Source organism: Lissotriton vulgaris, chromosome 5 (assembly GCF_964263255.1).
Source record: "Lissotriton vulgaris chromosome 5, aLisVul1.2, whole genome shotgun sequence".
In the NCBI taxonomy this organism is placed as follows: domain Eukaryota; kingdom Metazoa; phylum Chordata; class Amphibia; order Caudata; family Salamandridae; genus Lissotriton; species Lissotriton vulgaris.
This window is the reverse complement of record NC_141693.1, coordinates 316,768,361-316,780,612: the sequence shown is the minus strand read 5'-3', so window position 1 is coordinate 316,780,612 and position 12,252 is coordinate 316,768,361. Positions and strand designations below refer to the sequence as shown.

The 12,252-nt window shown below is 47.3% G+C and overlaps 1 protein-coding gene across 2 annotated transcripts in view; it reads left to right on the top strand.

The window, feature by feature from the left end:
* MMEL1 (membrane metalloendopeptidase like 1) overlaps nucleotides 1-10,731 on the top strand; it is a 1,016,153-nt gene extending 1,005,422 nt beyond the window's left edge. For both annotated transcript variants that reach the window (XM_086921554.1, XM_086921553.1), the window contains exon 23: nucleotides 10,017-10,731. In XM_086921554.1, the coding sequence (XP_086777680.1) occupies nucleotides 10,017-10,116 (100 nt within the window). In that variant the 3' untranslated portion in view covers nucleotides 10,117-10,731. The remainder of the gene's footprint in view (nucleotides 1-10,016) is intronic.
* The last annotated feature ends 1,521 nt before the right edge of the window (nucleotides 10,732-12,252 follow it).

Below are 12,252 nucleotides of genomic sequence, written 5' to 3'. Positions count from 1 at the left end.
CAGGTGAAATTGTGTAATTTTTGTTAACTACCAAAATTAATCTGATTACTCTGGTGTATTTAAAATTTCTGTCAAGGCCTAATGATAATGCGACATTCTAGAAAGAAAAAGCATTAATGATATATTATGTACAAGGCATGGTATCAGAATATCAGCAGCCCTTGCTCAGCTAGTAAGCGTCAATAAACTAAACTAGGAGTTGATATTACGTTTCAGTGGTTTCTGACTAAGGGTCCGATGTAGGTAATTAAATTTTACCACTTCTTAAATACCGAATGATACCGAATCGGTATTTAAGAAGTGGTAAAATAGAGGGGGGGGGGGTGTAGATAATACAGATTCGGTAAATACCGAATCGTTAAGATTCAGTATTTACTGATTCTGTAAATACCAATTCGGTAATGCCCATTGATTTCAATGGGCATTGAAGCCCATAGGAATCAATGGGCATTACCGAATCGGTATTTACCGATTCGGTAAATACCGATTTCAGCAAGGGTGCAGGGGGTGTCACTTTGACACCCTCTGGCACCCCAATTCCGGACATGTGTGCCATGTGGCACACATACATGCCCTAAGGGCATGTCTGTGAGTCACATTGCACAGGTGTGCATGCACAGATGTGCATGCACACCTAAATTCGGTATTTTACCACCCAATAGTATTGGGAGGTAAAATACCGATTCTTAAGGGCCTGTGGCGCTCTTAGGAGTGCCACCTACATGTGGATTTACCGAATCGGTAAATATACTGATTCGGTATTTTACCGATTCTGTAAATTTACCGTTTCGGTAAATTTACAGAATCGGTAAAATATAGGTCCCCTACATCTGGAAAACCCATTTACCGGTCGGTAACTGCCGAATTTGGCCGTTACCGGCCGGTAAATGGCCACCTACATCGGGCCCCAAGTATACACGGACATCTTGTGACACCCCTGGCAGTACACATCAGCATCATAATCTCAAAGCGAAGATTGTTGCATTCCTTTACCTTGGCTATACCCAGTTATAAACATGCTGGAATCCAAAAATTGAAATTCTGAAGTGGTGCTGGGGGACTACTCCGGACCAAACAAGCTCACATAACCCTTCTAAGAGGTTACATATGAAACTGCCAGAATACAAATTGTCATGAACGTTGGGAAAAGTAGAGAGAATATCTGCTTGCTGGACTTGGCATTACAATTTCCTACCTCCATCCTCTGTCAAGCTCTTGGACTCCAGTGATATTGTGCAATGCTTGGAGATGTGTTCATTCCAAATCGAGAGATCAATGATTTGCCTCGTTGTTGAATACAGCTTAGCGAATGAAATTTGGATATTGCTACAAACATTTTACTTACAGGATGGGTATTCCAATAAGACAATGTCGCCATTTATTATGGACAAACTCATCTCGTACATCATTATTGGAAAGGGGCGACCACTCGGTCCCCCCGAACGTATGGTGGAGTACCCCGATCCCCCCGGGAGGCCATCTTGGGCGGGAGGCGAGTCTCGGCTGGTATGCCCGAAGCGGCGTAGCCGGGGCGCGCCTTTTCCCGCCCTGGAGTGGGTTGTCCTAGACGCTGACGCCGCCGGCCACGCCCCCGGGGGGCAGGCGGTGGCTGGTTTACGCCCGCCCGAAGACGGATAAAAGGAGCAACAAGCCAAGAAAGCATCCTCTTGTTCCTGTGCTCTGAAGCTGCACCTCCCCGCTGCACGTGAGCTCGAGACGGAACGAAGAGCCAATTTTGAGCGTTGTAATTTTGTTCTTGTTTTACAGATATATTCGGTGGAGAATGCCGGGCAAGAAGGTCGGAAAGCGGGTCGGTACCGATCAGATGCTCTGCATGCTCGTAAAGGAGGTAGCCGAGTTGAAGAAACAGATGGCGGTAAAGAACGGGGAGGGAGTCCCGAAGCGAATCGTCGGACCAGCATTGCCGGGAGTAGTCCCTAGCGGGAGAGGCAAGAGGTCCAAGAAAGGGGGGCACCTGGGGGGGAGGCCCCGGTTCCCGATACACCGATAGAGGAGCCAATCCCGGTTCCGAAGGAGGGGCACCCGATCCCCGTGCTAGTCACCCCCGTGAACGGAGAAGATATGCCTCCAGAGTTGGCTGCACAACTGGCAGCATGGTTGGGAAAGGATAGTGAGGGCACCACGGCGGACGACGCCAGGGCAGTAATGAGGCAATTGCGGGAATCTAGACAGGCTGCGAAGGCACCATCTTCTGTTCCCCCGCAGGTTCCGGTGGCTGAGATCGCAGCAGGCGCAAGTTCGGCAGCATGTACAGCACCTAGTTCAGGTAAGCGGCTACTGCCGATTGCGGGGGAGGGGTCTGTACCCTCGCGAAGGGAGAAAGTGGCCCAGCATGTTCCACTCGAAATTAAGGAAAAGATTTGGGCTGATAAGTATGTGAACATGTTTTCTTTGCTTACTGACCATTACGAGATCGAGCATGTGAAGGCCCAAAAAGAGCTTATGCATCCGAGTGTTTGGCGCGCAAAAATGGCCGCCTTTAAGGTCGACGAGAACATAGGTACTTGGGGCAGAGCGTTTGGCATTTTCACCTCCATTATGGGTGAGCGAAGGCCTGAGTTGTTGACGGAATTGCCTATTTATCAGACACGTATTATGGAATATTCTCTAGCGTACGAGGGCAATCAGTGGTTTTGTTATGACAATATTTTTAGGAAGGCTAAGGAGCACGACCCAGCTCTAACTTGGGATTGTTATGACTCCATTTCTTGGCAAAAAATGGAGAATTCAGGCATGTTAAAGGTACCATTGTCGGGGGGTATCGGGGGGGAGTCTTCCCGCCAAACCTCTGGGACACCCTTTCGGACGGGTGCAGGTAACGAGCATCACTCGAAGTCGAGTGGCAACGCAGGTAAAAAGGGGATTTGTTGGAATTTTAACAGGGGAAAATGTACAAGGCCTCAGGGGTCATGCAAGTTTAGACACGAATGTGGGGGGTGTGGACAGTCCTCTCATCCCGAGACCATGTGCAGAGCCAAAACGGGTGATAACGGTGGTAGGGGAAGCGCCAAACAGGTCTGAAATAGTCCGAGGGGCGCCTTTACCTACCCCGGTTGATACCATGGCAATGATTCCTTGGCTCAATGAATACCCGGATCATGTCTCCGCTGGGGTATTGCGAGACGGGTTTTCGTATGGTTTCCGCATTCCAGTGGGGGTTTTTCAGGGTAAAACAAGTTGTAAGAACCAACTGTCGGTCCTGCAGCATACGGCGGTGGTACAGGTAAAGATTGGGAAAGAGGTGACTCGAGGGCGGGTTGCCGGTCCATTCGATTTACCACCGGTTGCTAACTTTGTTGGTTCCCCCTTAGGGGTGGTCCCCAAGAAGGACCCGGGTGAGTTTAGGCTAATACATAATTTGTCAGCCCCACGAGGTCTTTCCGTGAATGATGCGATAGACCCGGAAGTGTGTTCGGTGCGGTACGCATCTTTCGATGAGGCCGTCGCCATGTTGAATCGCCTGGGGCCCGGAGCGCTGATGGCCAAATCAGATATCGAGTCAGCGTTCCGGTTGCTCCCGGTACACCCAGACGATCAGCGTCTCCTTGGTTTCATGTTTCAGGGTCGCTATTACATGGATAAATGTATGCCAATGGGTTGCTCCATATCTTGTGCTTATTTTGAAAAGTTCAGTTGTTTTTTGCAATGGGTATTCACAAGAAAGACGGGGTTTCAGCATGTGATGCATTATCTCGATGACTTTCTGTTCCTGGGGGCAGCCGGGGATCCAGAATGTGGACAGGCTTTAAAAGAGTTTTGTGTCTTAATGAATCACTTTGGCGTGCCATTGGCACCAGGTAAGACTGTGGGTCCCTCGACTTCACTCGAGTTTCTGGGGATCGAGCTCGACTCGGAGGAAGGTTGTTTTCGGTTGCCCAAAGAGAAGGTGTTGAAATTCAGGGCATCCCTTGAAACATGTATTCGAGAGACTAAGGTAAACCTGCATCAATTGCAACAAACGGTGGGCCAGTTGAATTTTGCCCCTAGAGTAATCCCAATGGCCCGCCCCTTTTCCCGCTCGATTGCACAAGCCATGGTCGGCCTTAAGGAGGGACATCACCGCACGAGGCTCTCGGCTGAGATTCGCCAGGACATGCGCATTTGGTTGGCATTCCTGGCGGATTTCAATGGTCGAATTGTCTGGAACAAGCCGGCGGTGTCCTCCGAGGAGCTGGGGCTGTGGACAGATTCGGCCGGGAGTATAGGTTTTGGTGCCATATTCGGTACGCAATGGTCGGCTCAGAAATGGCCGTCATGGTGGCACGAGTGCGGGCTGACAAGTAACATTGCTTTCCTTGAACTCTTCCCTATTTTGGTGGCCCTAAAAACATGGCCTGAGGGGTTCCGAGATCACTCTGTGGTGTTCTGGTCTGATAACATGACCGTGGTTGAGTGTATCAATAGTCAGGCAGCACGTTGTAAATGGATTCTGAGACTGCTTAAAGAAATTGTATTGTTGTGTATGCAGTTGAATGTGCTCTTTAGGGCGCGACATGTCCCAGGGGTGCTGAACCAAGCGGCTGATGCGCTTTCTCGTTTCCGTATGCAGGCCTTCTGGGGTTTTCTGCCCACAGCGGACCCGGTGGCGGCACCCTTTCCCGAAGCTCTCTGGTCTCTCGGTGCCCCGAACTACAAAACCTCGTGGGAGAGAGTTTAGCACCCAGGACAAGGAAGGCATATGAAGGGGCGTTCCGTTCCTATTGGTCCTTTTTGGGTTCTGCTAGGGGGGAGTTTTGGGGCCAGGAAGAGCTTGTCGTAAAATTCTTGCTGTCTTTACATCGGGCAGGCAAATCAGTAGCTACGGCCCAGAGGCATCGGGCCGCCATTTCCTTTATGGCAAGGGCTCATGAGATCCAGGACCCGACAGCGTCTTTTGTGGTGCAGAAAGCGCTACGTGGGTGGCAACGCCTTGAGGGTCGCAGAGTAGATGAGAGGCACCCGATAGGTCTGGATAGATTGGCCCTGTTATTATCCGTACTCCCGGCGACATGTTCATCCCAGTATGAAACAGTGTTATTCCGGGCCGCCTTTGCGTTAGCATTCCATGGGGCAATGCGGGTAAGCGAACTGGTGGCGAAGAACAAGCGGGATACGGTGGGGGGACTGTGCCGGGAGCACATTCAGGTAAAGAGGGAGACAATGACTGTCTTGTTTGTCAGGTCCAAGGCCGATCAGGGTGCGATAGGGGATTGTGTAGTCATACATCGGATTCCCGGATCTCCCATGTGCCCTGTTGTTTGCTTAGAGGAATATTTAGCACAGAGGGCGTCATCATGGGGGGGGACCTTGTTGAGGCACGCTGATGCCACCCCACTGACGAGGTTTCAGTTCCAGCGGGTGCTTGCAATGGCGCTGTCGGCCGCGGGCTTGAACCCCGGCGAGTTTGGGACCCATTCCTTTCGGATAGGGGCTGCTACTGAGGCTACAGCCAGGGGTCTGAGTGTAGAAAAAGTGAAACGTTTGGGGCGTTGGTCCTCGAATTGTTACAAAAGGTATGTGCGGTTGCACATGTTGTGAAGCTGCTATCATGTACTCACGCTTCTTGTTTTTGTTTGGTTTACAGTTTCGCAAGCTTACGAGGCGGGGCGGACTGTGCAGTCGACCCGACACCTGGGAACCAGCGGTCAAACATCACCGGCTGCGGAAAAAGTGGTGTGGGTCGTGGGCCACTCATACGTGAGGCGTGCCGCGGACGTATTCAAAGCAGGTGGCATGATTCACAAGGCTGGGGAATACGGGTACAGGGTGACCTTCTACGGAAGGGGCGGGCTCTGTATTGACCAGTTTCAATCCTTTTTCGAGGGTTTGTTAGGGCGGACAAGGTCACCGCCGTCTATAATCATAGTCCATCTTGGGGGTAATGATTTGGTGACCACTGGTAGACGACTGCTTCTCGAGGCAATGCTTTCCACTGTAAGTTGGTTGGCGAGAAGAGTTCCAGGGTGCACAATTGCATGGTCCCATATGATTCCACGAAAAGTGTGGCGGGGGGCGATTTCGGTTTCTGCTCTGAATCACTCAGTGAAGAAAGTAAATAACAAGTTGGGTAGATTGTTTCGTTCAAGTACACTGCATTCTATTCCGCATGGTTGTATCAAGGGGGACAGTATGTATTTGGGAGATGGGGTCCGTTTGTCCCGGGTGGGGAATGAGTTACTCATAGGAGACCTCATAGCTTGGCTAAAGAGTTTAGAACATGACCTTTAGGCAGGAGTTGTTGTGGGTTGTCCGGATAGCCGGTCAACTATCCGGCCTGTGGCGGTAAGGTCATGATCGGTGAGCAGTAATTGGAAGATCCCTATGGGGGGGCGTCACCCATTACGGATGGGAGCGCCCGGGGGAGGTGGCCATTGGCCCCTCAACGGGGAGGCGGTCCCTTCTAAGGATGGGCCGCCGAAAGTAAAGGAAAGGCGGTCAAGGCCCCTTCCTTGATAGGAGGGGCTACGGGCCCCTCCTGGGGAATTTCCCGGGGCCAGGACACCTGCGACGGCAGATGTGGTAAGTTGTGTGGGGTGGGGAGGGGGTTTACGCTACCTTCTAGACACCTCACACGAGTCCTCGGACGACCTTTAAATGGCGTCGAGTTCATTGGGGCCCCCGTCAAGTCAAGGGAAATTGGTAGATGCATTTGAGGTACAGCCTCTGTGCGGTCGCCCCTCCCAAGTGGGGGGGGTAATTCTGGTTTAGGGATCTGACACCGGTTACGACCTTGCCGTTGGCCCTTAACGTTAGGATGTACAATTTCAAGTTAAATGTTTTGTAGGATATTAGTTCGGCTAGGAGAACCTTTGTATTAGAAATATGTTAAGGTTAGCCAAACATCGTAATGTGGAAATGAAATTGTACATAATATGAAACTGTTATTTTAATGTTTTGATTTTGTTTCATATTTTAATAAATACGGCCGGGAGGGTCACTCCCTCCCGCCTTCCAAAAGTTCAGAACCGTTTCCGTTTTCCCATCCTTGGGGATTGCGTCGAGAGGGGGTGGCGGGTATCTCAGCCATATGGAATGGGGCGACCACTCGGTCCCCCCGAACGTATGGTGGAGTACCCCGATCCCCCCGGGAGGCCATCTTGGGCGGGAGGCGAGTCTCGGCTGGTATGCCCGAAGCGGCGTAGCCGGGGCGCGCCTTTTCCCGCCCTGGAGTGGGTTGTCCTAGACGCTGACGCCGCCGGCCACGCCCCCGGGGGGCAGGCGGAGGCGGATTTACGCCCGCCCAAAGACGGATAAAAGGAGCAACAAGCCAAGAAAGCATCCTCTTGTTCCTGTGCTCTGAAGCTGCACCTCCCCGCTGCACGTGAGCTCGAGACGGAACGAAGAGCCAATTTTGACCCACCCACCAGCCCCTGAAGACAGCAAGTGGTTTTAAATAAAGTTTTCATGTGGTAACTCTATTTCTTACAGGTTGTGATGATGGACGTGTTATTTGTGTATGCAATAAAGAGAATGATCATCCGGAGTATGTTTTTTCGAATAAAGTTTTGCACTAGTGTTGATCAGTAATCATACGTGAAGTAGTTATGGTTGTCTTTTAATTTAGTAATTTAGTTAATTGTCGTATTTATTTTGGTCGGGCGGTAAGGTCATGATCGGTGAGCAGTAATTGGAAGATCCCTATGGGGGGGCGTCACCCATTACGGATGGGAGCGCCCGGGGGAGGTGGCCATTGGCCCCTCAATGGGGAGGCGGTCCCTTCTAAGGATGGGCCGCCGCAAGTAAAGGAAAGGCGGTCAAGGCCCCTTCCTTGATAGGAGGGGCTACGGGCCCCTCCTGGGGAATTTCCCGGGGCCAGGACACCTGCGACGGCAGATGTGGTAAGTTGTGTGGGGTGGGGAGGGGGTTTACGCTACCTTCTAGACACCTCACACGAGTCCTCGGACGACCTTTAAATGGCGTCGAGTTCATTGGGGCCCCCGTCAAGTCAAGGGAAATTGGTAGATGCATTTGAGGTACAGCCTCTGTGCGGTCGCCCCTCCCAAGTGGGGGGGGTAATTCTGGTTTAGGGATCTGACACCGGTTACGACCTTGCCGTTGGCCCTTAACGTTAGGATGTACAATTTCAAGTTAAATGTTTTGTAGGATGTTAGTTCGGCTAGGAGAACCTTTGTATTAGAAATATGTTAAGGTTAGCCAAACATCGTAATGTGGAAATGAAATTGTACATAATATGAAACTGTTATTTTAATGTTTTGATTTTGTTTCATATTTTAATAAATACGGCCGGGAGGGTCACTCCCTCCCGCCTTCCAAAAGTTCAGAACCGTTTCCGTTTTCCCATCCTTGGGGATTGCGTCGAGAGGGGGTGGCGGGTATCTCAGCCATAAGGCTTTCGACGTTCAGTATCTCTTGTTGAACGCACTTTGCTTTGGAAAAAGATAGAAAGGAGAGCACTTGGTTTCAATACTTGCTCCAGTTCTTTGGGATTCTTGACCAGTGGATCTGCTTCTGACTATAGCAAAACATTTGCATCTGTAAAGTGCACACCTACCCCAAGAGGTCTCTTGGCTTTATATAAGTGATGTTTCAGTTTTTTATAACACTTTTTATTTATTCCATAACAAGTCATCAAACACAGTGCGACAGTCCAGTACAGAAGAGATACATTGTACTTAGCACACATTGTGATATAGTCAGTAATCACCAGAAAAAATGAGCCACACAGGTATATGTAGTCCTAGCCATTCACCCAGGAAAGACAATGTTCCCATCCCATGCCACCAACATCTAGAACCCACCATGCCTGTGAAATTTGTTGCAAGTTCCCCACACCTTTTCCCATTTGTGGGGGCGCCCCCTACTCTGATAGACCAACTTCTGTGCCTGCCAGCACCAGTCCATTTCCCGCTCCCAATCAGCAACTATTGGAGGCAACTGGGATCCCCAAGTCTGTGCGACATTTTGCCTTCCAGCCCCCACTCCTACTGCCAACCACAGCCAGGGGTATTTGGGCCAGTCATAGGTCCCAGTGAAAAGTGATGTTTCGTGATACCTATTTCCACGACTGCAGGCTGATTAAAATCTAACTGAGCCCCACAGGATTCAGGCCTATGTCCTGGGAGTCAAACAGAAAGCCCTGCAGTGGATGCATTAGTCTGCTGAGAGATGAGCTATTACACGTCTATAAACATTTTCAACTTATTAGATAGGCTCTATCAACAACTGTTTCTTGTATAATGTGCTCTTGCAGTAGCACCAATACTCTTCGATGATATCACAGCTCTCAATTAGTGATAAATAATAACCATATATATATATATATATATATATATATATATATATATATATATATATAAATAGAAATTATGTCTGTCCTTTAGGATCTCCATAATTAATATTAATGAGATACATTTCCATGCAACAGTGTGAAGCACTAGTATATTTATTGATATAACAACCAACATTGATAGTAGGCCTTCGGTAAGGCCCTTGAGAACTGTCAGCTAGTAACAAAGGATTAAAGAAACAAAACCTTTTAGAAACAGGGCAGACCATAAGCTCATCTAATGTTTTTATTTCCTGTCTGCTTTATAACGTCAGAGTGGACATAGCCTCCAAATGCATGCTTGATTTGGAGTTCAATTTATACAATACAAATGTACCTTATATGAAACTATACAAATTTGGCCTGGATCTAGCCATTCTGGGCCTGTGCTTTACAATCCTGGCTTATGACTGGAAAATACATTTTAAAGTTGTTTTGTCCCCACCAATCCAGTTGGAAACACATCAATTTACTCACATCCCTTCTTTCTATTTGAGTGTGTCCCGAATTTTTTCCTCACCTCCCCATTCCAAATTCCTGCTTCACCCACTACTCCTAGGGTTTCCAGTTGTGAGGAAAAGGCTTATCGCATGTTCTGTGTCCCTTTCATTAAGAATCTGAAAGTTGCTTCAAAGTCCCTCTGTCACCTTGCTTTTCCTATAGCACATCTTTGGTCGCAAGAAGATCCTTGCCAACACGTCATGAATGTATTTCTGTCTTTCTGTTGCAGGGTCATGGGCTCCTTACAGAACTTTGAGGCCTTCTCTGAAGCATTCCACTGCAAGAAGGGCACAGAGATGCACCCAGTAGAGACATGTCGGGTCTGGTAGCCCAAGGAGAGCCCATACATTGCACTTGGACTCCACAGCCTGAAGCTGTCGGCTAGCCTGGCGATGGATACCGAACAGTATACGAGCCAACAGCGTGCCTGATGTTTCCCCATTCAGTCACAGCCAAGGTTTATCGTGCAGCTAGTCGAGCTTAACACTTTAAAAAAGGTTCTGCGAAAATATATGCAAAGTGTTTCGTATGTTGGATGGTGGTCTCTCTGCTGAGGGATATGCTTTATGGGATAAATGACTGTTTTAATGGGGGAAATGACTGTTTTTAATGGCTTATACTGACTGTTATTTAAATGCACACACACTGCTGTCAGGGGTTTCCAAAACTACTTATGGAAAGGTGGAATTATTTTTAAGAAAAGAGTGTTAACCCTCCATTGGCATGTCTGTTGTCCGTCCGCCCCCTTGCTAAGTTTTAATAAGTCTTGTTGACTGCGTTTTCATTACTGAAAAATATGTGCAAACGTGTCTTTGTTCTGTTTGGAGTGGTTTATTTTTGATGTCGAAGATAAAGTCAGTGAATTTCTGTGCTTTTCAAGTACTTTTCAATGTTCACTCCGTGGTCCTTCTTCCCCTCCCTTATAAATAAAAAAAAGAAATATACAGCTGCTTCGGAGTGGTTTGTGGTGCACAACGTTTTCTTTGGTGAGTTTTCACTGTACTGCATGTGGTAACATAAAGGCATGTCGTGACACCATGATTTAGCAAATCATCAAAGCCCACATCAAAAATACAATATAAATAGGCTGCAGGATTTTAGGTTTAAACCTATAATAACTGATAAAATCCCACTGAAAGATAAATAGCCCTCACCGGTGAAAACATATAAACACTGAAAAAACACCTGCACAAACTAAATGCCATTCAAAGAAAGGAAAAAGAGAGTGAAAGAGTCATTTCTTTTCTTCCTGAAGGTGTCAATACAATGTAACTTTGTTATACAAGCTAGCAGTAAGGAAGACTGGGTAACATTATTCTGCTTGAGTTTTGTTTGTTCTTTAGGGATGCCACTAACATGTTGTTTCTTCTTCCTTTTGCTTTTTTCATTTTTGTGGCCTTTGGTCTAAAGATTCAGGGCTTAGTTTCAGCTTTTAGGTCTAGTTTAATTTTTTTTATAAACTGTAGAGATTCAGAAAATATCAAACTCATATTTGATATTTTGGCTGCATTTGATTCTTTCACTGATAGGTAAAATGGCTGGTTTCAGAAAAATCTTTCCTAATATGTGTCATCACTTTTACCCACAGAGAATGGTTAAAAACCCTTAATACATCAGACCATAGTTTCTAGTGGGTCAGTATTGATAGTGGGTGAATTGCCAACACCTCAGGCTTTAAACATTCAATGCAAGGTATAGTTAAAAGTATATACATCACCAGGCATCTGGGATAGTGGCGAAAACATGACACCAGACTTTTGGAAAGCATTGAACTCAGTGTCACTTGTAATGCTCTGCAAAAAATAATCTTTCCAAGTTCAACAAAGATTGGAGTGATATTGTTTGTATTTGCAATGATTCAGCTACGTATATAAAAAAAGTTGTGTGATGGCCTGTCAAAATTGATACCCGAGCTGAAGTGATTCCCTGTAGGAGATCCTTGCCACTTGTTAGATGGTATGCTGAAAGCATCTTTACCATTTTCAGAGTTAATGAGGGATGCTATTGACTTTTTAGTCAATTCTGGTGCACTGTTTTCTTATGCACAGGAACTAAAACGCAACTATTTATCATTTAGTGCTTTATGTGGCATCAAAGAAAGAGTCATCCCAACTGTGTCCCTTAGCTAATGGTTCTCATCCCAAGGGGCTGTGATTGCTGAGAGGGGCTTTTCACAGAAGATTACATGGGAAGGAAAGAGTGAGCGCACATGACCCAAAGACTCACTGAAGAAGTATTGTATGGTGTACTGCAATAAGATTAATTTTCAAAAATCAATTTGGACCTCATATACACTATAAGTACACTGTCTATATATCATGTTCTTTGAGTGTAGAAAGCAAGCAATAATAAAAGCAAAACGTTCCATAAACACCAGAAAAACACATTTTCTGTTGTTTTTAGTGGCGCGAAAATGTGTAACAACTGATAACAACTGTTTTTTAAGATATTGAACACAGTGAAAA